The sequence below is a fragment of the Jaculus jaculus genome, chromosome 14 (assembly GCF_020740685.1).
Source record: "Jaculus jaculus isolate mJacJac1 chromosome 14, mJacJac1.mat.Y.cur, whole genome shotgun sequence".
Lineage (NCBI taxonomy): Eukaryota > Metazoa > Chordata > Mammalia > Rodentia > Dipodidae > Jaculus > Jaculus jaculus.
Window position 1 is genome coordinate 20,645,075 of NC_059115.1, and position 14,338 is coordinate 20,659,412.

A 14,338-nucleotide genomic window follows, 5' to 3' on the forward strand; every position below is an offset into this window, starting at 1 on the left:
CTCATTGTCATCCCAGCGCTTGGGAGGTCAAGGCGGGAGGATTAGGGATTGATTTATGGTCAGCCTCTGCTATGTGGTAAATTCCAGGCCAGTCTGAGCTACATACATAAAACTTTGTCAAAAAGAAAAACCTGTAGGGCGAGGTGGCTAACACCCTTAATCACCGCACTCGGGAGGTAGAGGCAGGAGGGTTGCTGTGAGTTCAAGGCCACCTTGAGAATACACAGTGAATTCAAGGTCAGACAGGACCAGAGCGAGACCCTTCCTCAACTAAATAAATAGCCGGGCGTGGTGGCGCACACCTTTAATCCCAGCACTCAGGAGGCAGAGGTAGGAGGATCAACACGAGATCAAGGCCACCCTGAGACTACACAGCGAATTCCAGGTCAGCCTGAGCAAGAGTGAGACCCTACCTCGAAAAGCCAAAAGTAAATAAATGATTAAAACCCAGGTAACAATAGCGAAGATTAGATAGATGGGGAATATGCGCCCCATGCTGGCGCAGAACCTCCGGTGGAAGGAGCCGGGATCACTACCCTTTCCTGTAGATGCGTCACTTCCACGCCAGGGGGCGCAGATTGGAATTGGTGGGGTCGCCTGAGAAACAACGAGCCCGGCGAAGGCGGGCGGGACTTCCGGTGGCCTGGACGAAGGCGGGACTTCCGCCCAAAAAATGAGGCTTGTTCGTTCACACCCGGTGCGGTTTCATGTAGACCTACAGCTAGGATGGCTGCGGCGGAGGCCCAGGGTCGCCTTTGGCTTGAGAGCCCTTCTGGCGGGCCGCCTCCCATCTTTCTGCCTTTGGATGGCGAAGCACTGGTCCTGGGTCGGGGACCCCTGACCCAGGTGACGGACCGGAAGTGTTCCCGAAAGCAAGGTAGGTGTAAGTGCGGCAGCGGTGCGATGGGGACCGTGCTTCTTCATCCCTGAGAGCACGCGTCGCCGGCCGAATGGCGAGGTGGACAGGGAAGAGGCAGGAGCTCCCAACCTGCACTTGGTCTGGCCCTAGTCACGGAGGAAATGGATCCCACAGATTATGTCCGTCGTGCTACCCAATGAGCCAATCCCATTTAGAAATAAATCCCCTCCAGCCTGGGTGTGGAGGTGCAGGCCTGCCATCTCAGCCCTTGGGAGGTGGAGGCCGAATGAGGAGCTCGAGGTCAGCCTCAGCTACATAGTGATTTCCAGGCTATCCTGGGTTACATGAGAGCCTGTTTTAGAAAACAAAAGTAATGAAAGAGGAAGGAACTACTTCCTATGGATGGGTGTTATGGTCAGCAGCTGGCCAGGCCTCACTAGCAGGAAACCATTCGTATGTACACTTAATACAAATTGTGACTCCACCTCATCATCCCTCAGTGGAGCTGCTGGCCGACCCCAAGACGCGGACCGTGGCGGTGAAACAGGTACTAGAATCTTAACCCTGCAGGAAACAGAAGAGGTGGGGCTGAAGGCTCCTATTGGTAGGTGAAGAAAGGAAGTTGACACTGGATTGGAGGAAGTTCCAGCTCCTACTCCATCCTCCCTCCCTCCCTCTCTCTCTCTCTGCAGCTGGGAGTTAACCCTTCTACTGCTGGGGCCCTGGAGTTGAAGCCAGGGTTGAAGGGTTCTCTGAGGGTAGGGGACACGTTGTATCTGGTCAATGGCCTTCATCCCCTGACCCTGAGATGGGAAGAGATCCAAATGCCAGGATCCCATCCAGAAACACCACCTGGCACCCCTTCACCGACCCCAAAGGAAGAAGAGGCAAAGGATGGGGCTACTGAGCCTCAGAAAAAGCGGAGGCGAAAGTTCTCTTCTGGCTGGAAGAATTTGGAGAAGTTGCTGGTGTTTACTGCACCTGGAGTGAAGCCCCGGGGCAAGGTGAGGGAGCCCAGCACAGCTGAGCATCAAATCTGAAGTTTGCTGTGCAGCCCTAGACTACTCTGTCAGCGTTTCTGAGCAGAGGGGCTAATGAGAAACCCAGGGGTAGCTGTAAGTACTGAGTATCGGATGTATGTCAGGCCCCGTTCCCCACAATAACCGTTATAAGTGCCCAGTAATAAGTGATGACCAGACATTTCAGCATCTTATTTGACATAGACAGGGTGAACGGGTGTGCCAGGGCTCCAGCTACTGCACATGAACTCCAGATCCATGCACTACTTTCTGCATCTGGTTTCACATGGGTACTGGGGAATTGAACCCGTGCCACCAGTCTTGGCAAGCAAGTGCCCTTAACCACCGAGCCATCTTTTCAGTCCCCATTTCAGCCTTTTTTTATTTTTATTTTTTTTTATTCATTTATTTTATTTTTTTTTTTTTTTTGAGGTAGGGTCTCATTCTAGCCCAGGCTGATGACCTGGAATTAGTCTTTTAGTCTTTTGGGCTGGCGTTGAACTCACAGTCATCTTCCTACCTCAGTTTCTCCACCATGCCTGGCTCAGCACACACTTGGCAGAGGTAAGAGGATTGCAGTGAGTCTGAGGTCAGCCTGGGCTAGAATGAGGCCCAACCTCAAAAAAAAAAAAAAAAAAAAAAACAGGTGTCACCACACAGGTGTTGTTTGGTTTGGTTTGGTTTTTTGAGATAAGGTCTCACACTTCAGCCCAGGCTTACCTGGAATTCACTATGTAGTCTCAGGGTGACCTTGAACTCAGAAATCCGCCTACCTTTGCCTTCCTAGTGTTGGGATTAAAGGCGTGCACTACCACACCTGGTGGGGTTGTTTTTAATTACTTGCAAGCAGAGAGATAGTGAAACAGACAGTCACAAAGAATCGGGGGGCATCTGGCTTTTACTATGTAGTCTACTCCCAGGCTGGTCTTGAACTCACAGTGATCCTCCTACCTCTGCTTCCCAAGTGCTGGAATTAAAGGCATTGCCCACCATGCCCAGCTTGACAATGGTCATTTTCAAGACTGGAAAACCGGAGATGTGGAAGACAGGAGTGACACTGAGGATTCAGGCTCCATATAGTTGTCAGGGCCTCAAACTGCTCCCTGTGGACATAGTAGGGCTTGAGGGGGAAGGCAGAGCCCTTCCGCTGGCTGGCCTGGCCGCCATAGGGATACCTGTAGCTGAACAGGACTATATCAGACACTGAAGTGTGAGAGGAAGCCAAAGCCAGATGCTCTGTCAGAGGCTGGGGCCTGGGTGAGGGGTTAGACATGCAGGCTGTGACTGGGTTTTCCCATCCCAAAAAGGAGGGTGGACCTTGCCTCAAGAGTTGGTGGCAGAGGCGTGACAGTGCTATTGCCCCTGTTCTTGGAAACAGGTAGCTGCCTTTGATCTGGACGGCACTCTTATCACCACCCGCTCTGGGAAAGTCTTCCCCACTGGCCCTAATGACTGGAGGTGAGGTGGACAGGCAAGGGAATGGGGACTCCTGGAGGCCTCCAGGTCCCTATACCCTCCGTCATGGGCTGCTTCCGCCTATTAGGATCTTGTACCCAGAGATTTCGAGGAAGCTCCAGGAGCTGGACACTGAAGGCTACAAGGTGTGTGTGGCACCACTGTGTGTGTGTGCTTGTGTCTGCACATGTGAATGTGGAGGTCACACAAGGCTCAAGTGAAGGCCCCCAGTGATCTCATGTGCCCCACAGCTGGTGATCTTCACCAATCAGATGGGCATCGGGCGAGGGAAGCTGCCAGCAGAGGAGTTCAAAGCCAAGGTGGAGGCTGTGTTGGAGAAACTGGAGGTCCCCTTCCAGGTAGAGCCTGCAGCATGCTGGGGCCCATGTGGGGACACAGATCTGGGTGAGTGAGTGCCTTGGGTTATGAGACAGATCTCTACTGGGGTCAAACTGTCACGAGCTACTGTCCCACAAATGCTTCCCATGGGCTGGTGATAAATGGTCCAAACCATTTGGTGATGGGGGGACCTGAGGACTCTGGCCCGGCCACTTCCATAGGTGCTAGTGTCCACGCATGCAGGCCTGTACCGCAAGCCAGTGAGCGGCATGTGGGACTACCTTCAGGACCAGGTAAGCACCCACTTTCCCTGCCCCAGCTCTTTGAACCCTGTTGGGAACCTTGCTGTCCTGCCTTGCCAGTTGTCACATCCCAGGTGGGACATGAGAATAGCGCTCTCAGACACTGAAAAGTAGAAGAGCTGAGTTTGTTCTCTGTCACATGCTCACATGGGTCACTCGAGCTGAACACGTTGGGGGAGGCACGTGTGGGTGCCCCCCATGTGCTTCCAGACCTAATGGCCACTGTAAGCGTGGATAGTGGGAGAAAGCAAAACATAGCCAAGTAGAAGCCTGAGAGGTCAGAGGTGGGGGAGGCATCTCGTAGGTATCAGGGAAGTGATGTGGGTACCACCAGGTAAGTGCAGCCTGCATGTTCAGGATGGACAGGGTGGCAGCAGGCATGAGTGCCCTCTGGCTGGCTGTCCAGGTTGTAGGGGAGGAGCAGAACAAAAAGTGGGGGAGGGGGAGGGACAGTTAGGGGTGTCTTACGTCCTGTCTCTGCAGGCCAATGAAGGCATGCCCATCTCCATCAAGGACAGCATCTTCGTGGGAGGTAAGGAGCTTGGGGCTGCTGGGGAGGCTAGGACCCTCTGAGCTCGGGTAGACAGTGTGTCCCATTACAGATGCAGCTGGCCGCCCGGCCAACTGGGCTCCAGGGCGGAAGAAGGACTTCTCATGTGCAGACCGACTGGTGAGCCATGTCCTGGCCCTGCCCAGCCTCACCCAGCCTTCCCCCACTGACCTCTTGCTTCCCCCCAGTTCGCCCTCAACCTTGGTCTGCCCTTCTCCACACCAGAGGAGTTCTTCCTTAAATGGCCTACTGCACGCTTTGAGCTCCCAGCCTTTGATCCGGTGAGGCCCCATGAGACCTGGGGGAAGGGGTGAGGGTTGAAGGCCCAGCTATCTCACACCTGGTCCATCCCTGTCTGTCTCTGCCAGAGGACAGTATCCCCTGCCGGGCCTCTCTGCCTCCCAGAGTCCAGCTCCCTCCTCAGCTCCAGCCCAGAGGTGGTTGTTGCTGTGGGATTCCCTGGCGGTGAGATGATCCCACTTCTGACCCCTTAATCCCTCCTGGGTCCCCTCTTGAGTGCCCATTGACACCAACATTGTCCCACTAGCTGGCAAGTCCACCTTTCTGGAAGAACATCTTGTGTCAGCTGGATATGTCCACATCAACAGGGTGAGTGGAGCAGCACTCTTGCGAGAGCTGGACACTGCAGCCCCATTCCTCCCCTTGGTCACCAGTCCCACGTGTAACCTGCCCTGGGTCCCCAGGACACACTGGGCTCGTGGCAGCGCTGTGTGAATACCTGCGAGGCAGCACTGAAGCAGGGGAAGCGGGTCGTAATTGACAACACCAACCCTGACATCCAGAGTCGTGCCAGGTACTGGGTCTCCAAGGGAGCCCCTGAAGGGTGTGCAGTAGCACCCAGTGACAGCTAGCACCTTCCTGCACAGGTACATCCAGTGTGCCCGGGATGCAGGAGTGAGCAGCCGCTGCTTCCTCTTTGAGGCCTCTCTGGAGCAGGCTCGCCACAACAACCGGGTCTGTCCCACACCCTCCCCTCACCCAGGCCCCATTCCTTCTTCCCAGACCTCCTCCTGCCCCCTCCCCTGTCCCTGCCCTCTGACAGAGCAGTTGGCTTTGACTTCCTCACAGTTCCGACAGATGACTGGATCCTCACACCCTCCAGTGTCCGATGTAGTCCTGTTCAGCTACAGGTATGGATACCCCCTCTGGTGGGCCAGGCCAACCGGTGGAAGGGCTCCACCTGCCCCCTCAACCCTGCTGTGCCCACAGGAAGCAGTTTGAGGCCCCAACGCTGGCAGAAGGTTTTGCAGAGATCCTGCAGATCCCATTTAGGCTGTGCCTGAAGCCTTCCCTTGAGCGACTGTACCGCCAGTTCTCTGAGGGCTGAACCAAATCCGCAATAAATGCTGCCATTCTACTGGCTAACTTGCTGGGGCATCCTGGGGAACATGGCCTGTCATTCCACGGTGGGGACCTTGGACCAGCATGTAGTAGGCCCACTAACAGTTTACACGTGCCTCAGGGCCTGTGCAGGGACAACAAGCAGGCTTCAAGACCTGACTGTGAGCTTGACTGAGATGGTCCATGAGGACAAAACCTGAGCTCAGACTGTGGAATTCTAGAAGGGCCTGGGAAGCTACACATACCCTTTTCATGGGGAGGCAGAGAGCTTGAAGGGCCCTAAGCGGTCTTGTGCTTACAGTTGCACCAGGCCACTTACAGAAAGGTCACCAACACTCACCACGCCTGCTTTCCCTGCCAACGTGGAGACTTCAGGTGTGATGCACAAGCACATCTACAGACTCTAGGACACTCATCACAGATGGCCCCCCTCTACCCCCAAATGCAGGACCATGCCAACCGCACCAGCCAGCCTGCAAAATGAGCAGGAAGGGGGCTCATGGGTTAAAAGACTTGACTTTATTGGGAAAACATACAGGGGCAGGGACATCCTTGGAGACAGGATGCCATCCTCCATGTTGCTGGGCAGTTGCAGTTCCCAGGGGCCCCTATTCAGGGGAAGAAAAAAAAAATCTGACCTGAGAAGCAGGGGGACAGTAGGAGTGGTTAGAGTGCAGGCCTCCAGCAGCCCCTGGGGTGGAGAACATAAGCTCTACCCTGCAACATGTAACAGGAACCCTCAGGAAGACGCACGCCCTTACTGTGCCTAAGTCCTGAGGCCCTGCCCTAGGACTGCATTCCCTGGTGGGAATTCAGAGAGGCAATGCACTGAGGTCTTCCTAAGGTCAAGAGTCACTTCACAGTGGTACCACTCACCAGTCTCCATGGGACCTTGACTGGGATGGTGGTGGGCCCCACCTGGAGGGGGCCACTAGCCGCCCATCTGCAGAAAAAGTCAGGGAGTAAGTCAATCAGGACAGGGTGCGGTAGGGTGGAGCAGTACGTACATGTGGGGCAGCCTCACCCCTCGCTGCTGCTGCTCCTGCTCCAGGCTCCGTTGCAGGACCTGCTGCTGGTTGACAATGACACGCCTGATACCGTTGACGAAGCTGCTCTGGTCGTGTGGGATGAGGCCAATGAAGATCTTCTTCTCCGAGGAGTACAGGAGCATGAGCACGCGCACCTCGCTTGAGGCCTTGTAGGAGAAGTGCACGCAGCCCGCCTGCAGTGCACACGGGCAGGCGTCAGTTCTGCCCGCTGGCTGTCCCCTTGCCCCAGCTGGCGCCATAGGGCTGCAAACCTGGACTGCCTTCATGCTGTCCCTTCCCCGGGAACAGAGACCAGCCAAGAGCAAAACACACACTGTGCAGCCAGCTCCTGGGGTCTGGGACACCTGAGCAGTGCTAGGGGCCTAAATGCTGCCTACCAGAGCTGGCACCACACTAGAAAAGCCTTCTTGGGTCCCACCAGCAAAGGTAAACCTAGGGCCAGCCACCAAGCCTTGGGTAGGTGTGGAACCTGGCCAAGCAACACTGGATGACCAAGACTCCTTATGGCTGTCCCGAGGCATCTCGGTGGATTCTCACGGGGGCTAGACCCTTTACAGGGAAATTGAGGACCAATGGGAAGGGCTGGGTCTTAGCCCTAGGTGCCAAGCATCTGGGGCAACCAAGCTTGGGAATGAGAACAGCCAGAAGGGGAGGGTAGCTTGGTGCTGGGCCAAGTGGGTGGGGACCTAGGGACATGAGGTTCTACAGCTTCTGGGGATCTGTCAGGAGGCTGAGGCCAAACCAGAACACAAGCAGACCCAGTGGGTCCTGCAACTTGGCCAAACACAGGCACCCAGAAAAAGTGGCTGACATTGACATTGCCAGCCAAGAATTCAGAGACCAACCACATCCTCATACTGATGCCCCAAATGCTAAGACAGCATGACCCAGACTTTAGAACCTCAGTTCTCCATGGGATGGAGCCAGGGAGGGCTCATGTAAGGGAGCACTCCAGGCATAGGTGCCCCTTGAGTTTTTCAGAAAGGCTTCTGCCAACCACCCAACTAGCAGCTAGCCTGGCCCTAGCCCTCCGCCAGCCTTTCCCAGGTGACCCGCCACTCACGAAGCCATTATCCATGACGCGGCACAGGCTCTTAAGTGTCTCCACATCCTTGGTGAAATGGAATTGTACCAGGCGAGAGTTCCGGAACAGCGGCACCAAGGTGGTCTGTGAGAGGCCCAGGTCATGAACCTGGCTTTGAGCCTGTGCTGTCCACACCAGCCCACAGGTCCCAGCTGCCTGTTCACCCAGGATGGCCTCCTCCCCAACTGGGCCCGCCCTCACCAGCAACTGCTGTGGGATGAGCTGCATGTAGAGTTTCCTTGGCCACTGTTCTGTCCTCCTGCCACCAGACAGTAAGCATCAGGAGAGCCCATGTGACCCCTGCCACCCACTTGCCCACCCCACCACCAGCTTGCCCACCCTGGCACTCACAAGATCTCCCCTTGGTTCACGTAGATGTGGGATGGCAGCCACCTCTTGGACCGGCTGTTGGGCTCAGGCCTAGGCTTTGGGGCAGAGTGAGAGGGCACTTCAGGGATCGGTGGTACAGGTACCAGCAGCCCACACAGCCCCGCCGCTCACCTCCTGCCACTCCAAGACTCCACTCCACGCCAGGAACTTGTTGTTGACAATCTGCACAGGGCCAGAGTGCACACCACCTGGGCCCACAGCCTGCAGAGAGAACACAGCGTTCCAGGAGCTAGAGAATCCTCCACCACCAACCCCTGACATCAGCCCTCGGAGTCCTAGAGCTGGCCCTCCCCTCACCAGCCTATGACCTTCATACACTCCTTAAGTCCCAGCCTCTAGCCTGGGTGGTTTTTTCTTTTCTTTTCTTTTCTTTTTTTTTTTTTTTTTTTTGCTTGTTTTTCCCGAGGCAGGGTCTCTAGCCCAGGCTGACCTGGAATTCACTGTAGTTTCAGGGTGGCCTCGAATTCACAGTGATCCTCCTACCTCTGCCTCCCAAGTGCTGAGATTAACGGTGTAGGCCACCACACCCAGCTAGTCAGGTATTTAAGGCCCAGTGTGCTGACTCTAACAGCTGGGTACCATGTAATGAGGGGAACAAGGCAGGGTCCCAAACAGGTGGCGCCAAAACACATGGTCACCCTCCAAAGCCTTCAAGCACCATACCAATAGGCAAAACAACCCACTTCCTACTGTCATAGGACACACCCTCTTGTTCCTACAGCCCTCCAAAGACACTTTCTCATCAAGTTACATGGAATAAGCTATTGCTTCCACACACTCCCTTGATGCTCCCTGCCCCTGCCATCACATTCCAGTTCATCCCAGGAATGCAACTGCTGATGTTCACTGACTGGGGTCCAAGAGCCAACATGGAATAGCTGCACTCGCTGGCACACCTGTTTCCGGGTGGTGATGACCTGCCGGATAGCATTGACGAAGCCACTCTGGTCATAGGGGATGAGGCCCATGAAGATCTTCTTCTTGGACGAGTACAGGAGCATGAGCACGCGCACCTCGCACGGGGAGATGTGGGGAAAGAGCATGCAGCCCGCCTGGGGGGACAGTGCCGCAGGTCAGACCCCCTTGCCCTCCAAGCTAACATGACCTTCCCACCTTGAGTCAAAATCAGCATCGGAGCCTCAAGGCTTTTCCAAGAACTGGTGACAGGTACCCCGACACCTAAGCCTGGAAGACTCACAGGTGGAGCCCGAGACCCTGCTGGCGGGGCTCCTGCTTACAGGCTCAGCTCTGTATCCTCTTAACAATGCCACTAAAGCAAGCTATCTCCTGTCTCGGGGGGGGGGGGGGGTCTCAGTTTTCCCACCTATGAGGCACAGCAGCAAGACGTGGGACATGCTACATGCAATCGCTGAGGTATCTGTCTGAGCAGCTCACATACTGAACACCCCACCTGGTCTGTCCCAGGTTTGTAGCCTCATTCCCACAAGGGCCCTGGGTCCCTTAATGCTCTTAGGGGTTGGGAGACCACTGGTGGGGGAAGATGCAACCCTCCCCCCACAGCTGCAGTACAGCCAGAGCGTTCCCAGCCCCACAGACTCACGAAGCCGTTCCCCATGATGCGGCAGAGCCCCTTGAGTGAGTCGCAATCTCTGTTGGTAAAATGGAACTGGGCCAGCTGAGAGTTGCGGAACAGGGGGCCCAATGTGGTCTGGGGGTGACAAGAGGGAAGCTGTTGACACACTGCTGGAGTGAGGCCCGGGAAGGGAAGGGAGGGCAGGCAGGGCTGGGCCTCACCAGCAGCTGCTGAGGGATGAGCTGCATGATCAGCTTCTGTGGCCACTGGTCGGTCTCCCTGCAGGGACGGAAGGGAAGGTCAAGTCAGGAGTGCCCTTGCACACGCACCACCCACCCTCCCAGACTCACAAGTTCTCTCCCTGGTTCACGTAGGCCTGGCAAGGCAAGGTGCGCTTCAGCTTCGCCGTGGAGTCCGAGTAGGGTCTGCGCTTCTGTAGTGAGGGGACAGTACAGGCTTAGCCAGGTGCCCAAGCCCACAGGCACCCACCCATGGGGACAGCGAGCAGTCTGCCTGGCTCACCTCCTGCCACTCCAAGACACCGCTCCAGGCCAGCAGCTTGTTGCTAAGCCGGTGCTCATTCACAGCCAGACCCCCTAGGGAGAGCCCAGGGGAGGAGGGCCCAATGGGACCCAGAGCTCCAAAGACTCGAGCACCTTCCTGTGGCAAGAAGAGGACATGGGCTGGAGAGATGCCTTAGCGGTCAAGGTGTTTGCCTGAGCAGCCTAAGGTCCCAGGTTCTATTCTCCAGGTCCCACGCAAGGCAGTTGCACAGGTGGTACATGTGTTTGGAGTTCGCTTGCAGCAGCTAGAAGTCCTGGTAGGCCCATTCTCTCCCTCTCCCTCTCCCTCTCCCTCTCCCTCTCCCTCTTTCTCTCAAATTAAAAGAATATTTAAGAGAGAGAGAGAGAGAGAGGACAATGAACCAGAGCCCTGAGAGGAGGATAGACCCTACACACACGCCAGAGGAGAAATCCCCAGGTCCAGACCCCAACCGAACTCTCCTCTATAGTGAAGCCTCCAAGGGCTACAGCTCAGCAGGGTCCTGCTAGCCCCAAGCCTGCCCCTAGTAGACCACCAGTCTGGACTGATTTGTCAGCCCCAACTCTGAAGACCACTGCCTGCAGGGCATCCTCAGAGGACTGAGGCTGCTGGCACCCTAAACAGGAAGCTCATGCTTGGCCTCCAGCAAAGGATGGTCTTGCCTGTGGACCAGGAAAGGCAGTGAGAACAAAGAAAGGACCAGTGCAGAGAAAGATGGAGGGACATGACACGAGGAAGAGGGAAGTGATGAGGCTCAAAGGATGTCACTTGCTCTGGAATGTTCAGACATATCACCATAGGAAGCCACAGATCCTCCACATGGAACACCACTAAACTCTGGAAACATCTCCCAAGCAAACAAGGACAGCTTTAGAGCAGAACAACACTCCCCACCCCACCCACAACCCAGCATCTCATCTGCAAGCACTTCCAGGCAAAAACACATTGGCTTATTACCACCACCATGTGCTTTCCAAATTTCTTTTTAAAAAATTATATATATATATATAATTTCCCCTGCTGAGGCAACCAAATGCCTGGGCTTTACACCAGTGTTTGGGGGATTGAACCCAGACCAGTAGGTGGTAGGGTCTCACTCCAGCCCAAGCTGACCTGGAATTCACACTTGGCCCATATTCTTATAAAGTACATGAAACCTTTATTCCCAGAATGAGCAGGAAAGTTTTTGTTCTTGAGGCTTAAAAAGAATAAAAACTGCCGGGCGTGGCAGAGTTAGGAGGATCGCTGTGAGTTTGAGGACATTCTGAAACTAGAGTGAATTCCAGGTTAGCCTGAGCTACAGAGAGACCCTACCTAAAAAATAAAAAAAGATAAAAAAAAATTGAAATCAGCAAAAGGGCATTCTAGGTTGTAAACACTCTCAGAAGAACGTGGGAATGTGTTGATGCAAGAAAGGACTGTTTGTATGAAAGTTGAGAAAGGGAGGCAAGGCCCCCAGTTTGCAAATACACCCCTGGGTGTTGGGACACCTGGACAAAGGTAGTTAAAACAGCTGAGAGTGGACTTGCAACACATATAACAACTGAATTATGGCCCACTTGCACCTGGGCTGTAGACACTACGTGCAAATCTTGGGACACTATACATGGCCACACGTGTATCCATTTCTTGCCGTGAACATGGTCCTAAACTAAAATGGAGCAAATACTTCAGGGCCCACCCTAAGAATCAGTTACACATTCAACAATTGCTTGTATGGGGGAGGAAGAAACATTGCAAATTCCGAATTTATTTGGATCCCTGACAGGCACACTTCTACATCCATGTAACAGCAGGGGAGCACTTCAGAAGTGGGGGGGGGGACAATGGTTAGGGCCTATATCAAACTCCGGAGAACAAAACTGTGCAGAACTGTGTGACGCCCAATCATATCTGCAGGGAAGTTTGAAGTTTTGCTGTGCTCGTTTAAGGACCCAGGGAGCACTTCTAAACAACTAACAGGAATGCTTCAGGCCCCATAGGCGGAAAACCGAGGGGTGTGTCTGCGTTAGGGAGTGTCAGGTGGTGTAAGACTAAGGCAGTCCAACCTCAGCTCTACTGAGGACATCGTTGCCAAAGGGTGCTGGAGAAGTGTCCAGAGCCAAACTGGGGGAGACATCTAAGCAAGCATGCGCACGGTTTGGCAGAGCGTGAAACGTCACGATGGGCAGTGTGGCCGTCCCAAGAAAACCTCTCCAAGATGTCTGGAGAAGTGCATACTTGTCTGGGGTATGAATAAGCGAAGACAGACAGCCCGATGCACCTACAAGGGCTGACTGTTGACCTCTAAGGTCTGGGCTATCTGCAAACGAGGGGGGCACACCACAATCATCGCTCCAGGCCAGAGAGGGACGCCTGGGCACCAGCCTACCAACTCGTCCATTCTCAGATCTAAGCCCTCAGGCAGACAACTTTGCACAGGGAAACCCAGCCCGCTGCGATCCCCGCCCGGGCCCCGCATGTAACAAAGGGGCGGACCCCGGGGACCTGGAAAGGCGCCCCAAGCGCAGCGCCAGCGGACAAAGGCGCGAGCCCGGGGGCGGGGCCGGGGAAGGCTCTGGAAGCAGAGCGGGGGGCTCACCATGGGAGGGGCCGAGCGCGCCCGGATCCGCGGCGGCTGTGGGCCTCGAGGGCTGGCCGGCCAGGAGCGCGAGCGCACGGCGCGCACGACGAGGGGTCGCGGGGCTCGGCCGCGAGTCCCGAGGGGGCCCCCGGCGCCGGAGCGGTGCGGGGCGCGGCGCGGACGGACCATGGCGGCCGCAGGCCACACGGGGGGGGCTGCGGACTCCGCCTGCGGAGGGGCGCGGGAGCGCGGCTGGAGAGGCTGACGCGTCGAGCCGTACCAAGCGCGGGGGACGCGCCGCCACGGGGGTCGCCGCGGCCGTACCAGGCGACCGGGGGAGTCCGGCGCTACCAACGCCGGCCGCAAGCGGGGGAGCTCGGCGCCACCAAGGCCTGCCGCGAGGGGGCTCGGCCGGAACGAACCAAGAGGACCAGCGGGAAAGGGCACTCGGATATACCACGGGGGGCGGGGCCGCGGTGCGTGGCAGGCCGTACCACTGGGCAAGGGGGTGAGACTAGACGGTACCAAGTGCTCCCTGCTGAGGGGGGACGCCAGGGGGCAGAGGATAAGGCAAGAGGGGGTGGATGGACTAATTGGAGGGATGACGGAACCTACTAAGAAGCTAGGAGGAAGGGACCGGCCCGCGCAAGAAGTGGGCTTCAGGACCGTGGGCGGTGACGTGGCTGGGCTGTCGTGGACTACAACTCCCAGCGACGTGCGCGCGGCACCGGCCTTGGAGACCGTCCCAGGCTTACCCGCGCAGAGCTTCGTTCCCACCCAGAGCCTCGCAACTGATTGCTGTTAACCGTTTGTTGGTTCACAATTTCTCAAATAAAATTAAATGCGCAGTCACTACTTGCTTGTGTACTAATTTTTTTTTTTTTGTTTCGAAGTAGGGTCTCACTCTAGCCCAGGCTGACTTGAAGTTCACTGTGTAGTCACTGGGAGGCCTCAAACTCATGGTGATCGTCCTACCTCTGCCTCCTGAGCCCTGGGATTAGAGGCGTGGGCCCAGCCTGCGTAGCAATTCTTGTTCTGAGCTTTTTGCTTGCTGTGTGATAATTTTTGCCTTGGTTTGTTTCTGTAATGTGACAACATCCGGTTTTAGAGTGGCTTGGACTGGGGAGATGGCTCAATGGATAAAGCAATCACTGCTCAAGCTGGAAGATCTGAGAACAATCCCAGACCCCACATAAAAAGCAAGAATGAGCTTCTGTAATCCTACCATGGAGACAGGAGAATTTTCCAGAAACTTGTAAGACGCATAGCACAAGCCCTGCCTGAAATAA

The 14,338-nt window shown here is 55.6% G+C and overlaps 2 protein-coding genes across 5 annotated transcripts; one reads left to right on the forward strand and one right to left on the reverse strand.

Moving 5' to 3' along the window:
- Positions 1–665: 665 nt before the first annotated feature.
- LOC101607631 (polynucleotide kinase 3'-phosphatase) lies at positions 666–5,922 on the forward strand. 4 transcript variants are annotated; one of them, XM_004672217.2, is made up of 16 exons: positions 666–877; positions 1,360–1,406; positions 1,552–1,863; positions 3,257–3,336; positions 3,422–3,479; positions 3,585–3,692; positions 3,894–3,965; positions 4,458–4,506; positions 4,577–4,644; positions 4,713–4,805; positions 4,893–4,989; positions 5,072–5,133; positions 5,229–5,338; positions 5,412–5,499; positions 5,614–5,675; positions 5,755–5,922. In XM_004672217.2, the coding sequence occupies exons 1-16, from the start codon at positions 727–729 to the stop codon at positions 5,870–5,872; spliced, it is 1,575 nt and encodes a 524-aa protein (XP_004672274.2). In that variant the 5' UTR covers positions 666–726; the 3' UTR covers positions 5,873–5,922. The 4 variants fall into 4 exon arrangements, with proteins under 4 accessions (XP_004672274.2, XP_044990438.1, XP_044990439.1 ...); XM_045134503.1 differs by having other exon boundaries at positions 3,606–3,692; XM_045134504.1 differs by having other exon boundaries at positions 1,738–1,863.
- A 461-nt stretch (positions 5,923–6,383) lies between these two features.
- Ptov1 (PTOV1 extended AT-hook containing adaptor protein) lies at positions 6,384–13,253 on the reverse strand. Its single transcript, XM_012952153.2, has 13 exons — positions 13,068–13,253; positions 10,466–10,603; positions 10,294–10,376; positions 10,165–10,222; positions 9,971–10,078; positions 9,306–9,461; positions 8,521–8,610; positions 8,371–8,444; positions 8,221–8,278; positions 7,999–8,103; positions 6,911–7,108; positions 6,763–6,829; positions 6,384–6,494 (listed from the first exon to the last, which is right to left on the reverse strand). Exons 1-12 carry the CDS (start codon positions 13,236–13,238, stop codon positions 6,818–6,820), a joined length of 1,251 nt encoding a protein of 416 aa, XP_012807607.2. The 5' UTR covers positions 13,239–13,253; the 3' UTR covers positions 6,384–6,494; positions 6,763–6,817.
- Between the last annotated feature and the right edge of the window lie 1,085 nt (positions 13,254–14,338).

What these genes read in the sequence shown, in the direction of transcription:
- LOC101607631 (XM_004672217.2), top strand. Translation starts at nt 727, where the DNA reads ATGGCTGCGGCGGAGGCCCAGGGTCGCCTTTGGCTTGAGAGCCCTTCT. An exon ending in AACTGGAGGTCCCCTTCCAG is followed by an intron (nt 3,693 to 3,893) that starts GTAGAGCCTGCA and finishes CCACTTCCATAG; the next exon opens with GTGCTAGTGTCCACGCATGC. An exon ending in GATATGTCCACATCAACAGG is followed by an intron (nt 5,134 to 5,228) that starts GTGAGTGGAGCA and finishes CTGGGTCCCCAG; the next exon opens with GACACACTGGGCTCGTGGCA.
- Ptov1 (XM_012952153.2), bottom strand. Translation starts at nt 13,238, where the DNA reads ATGGTCCGTCCGCGCCGCGCCCCGCACCGCTCCGGCGCCGGGGGCCCC. An exon ending in CGCGCTCGGCCCCTCCCATG is followed by an intron (nt 10,604 to 13,067) that starts GTGAGCCCCCCG and finishes TTCTTGCCACAG; the next exon opens with GAAGGTGCTCGAGTCTTTGG. An exon ending in TCATCCCACAGCAGTTGCTG is followed by an intron (nt 8,104 to 8,220) that starts GTGAGGGCGGGC and finishes GGCCTCTCACAG; the next exon opens with ACCACCTTGGTGCCGCTGTT.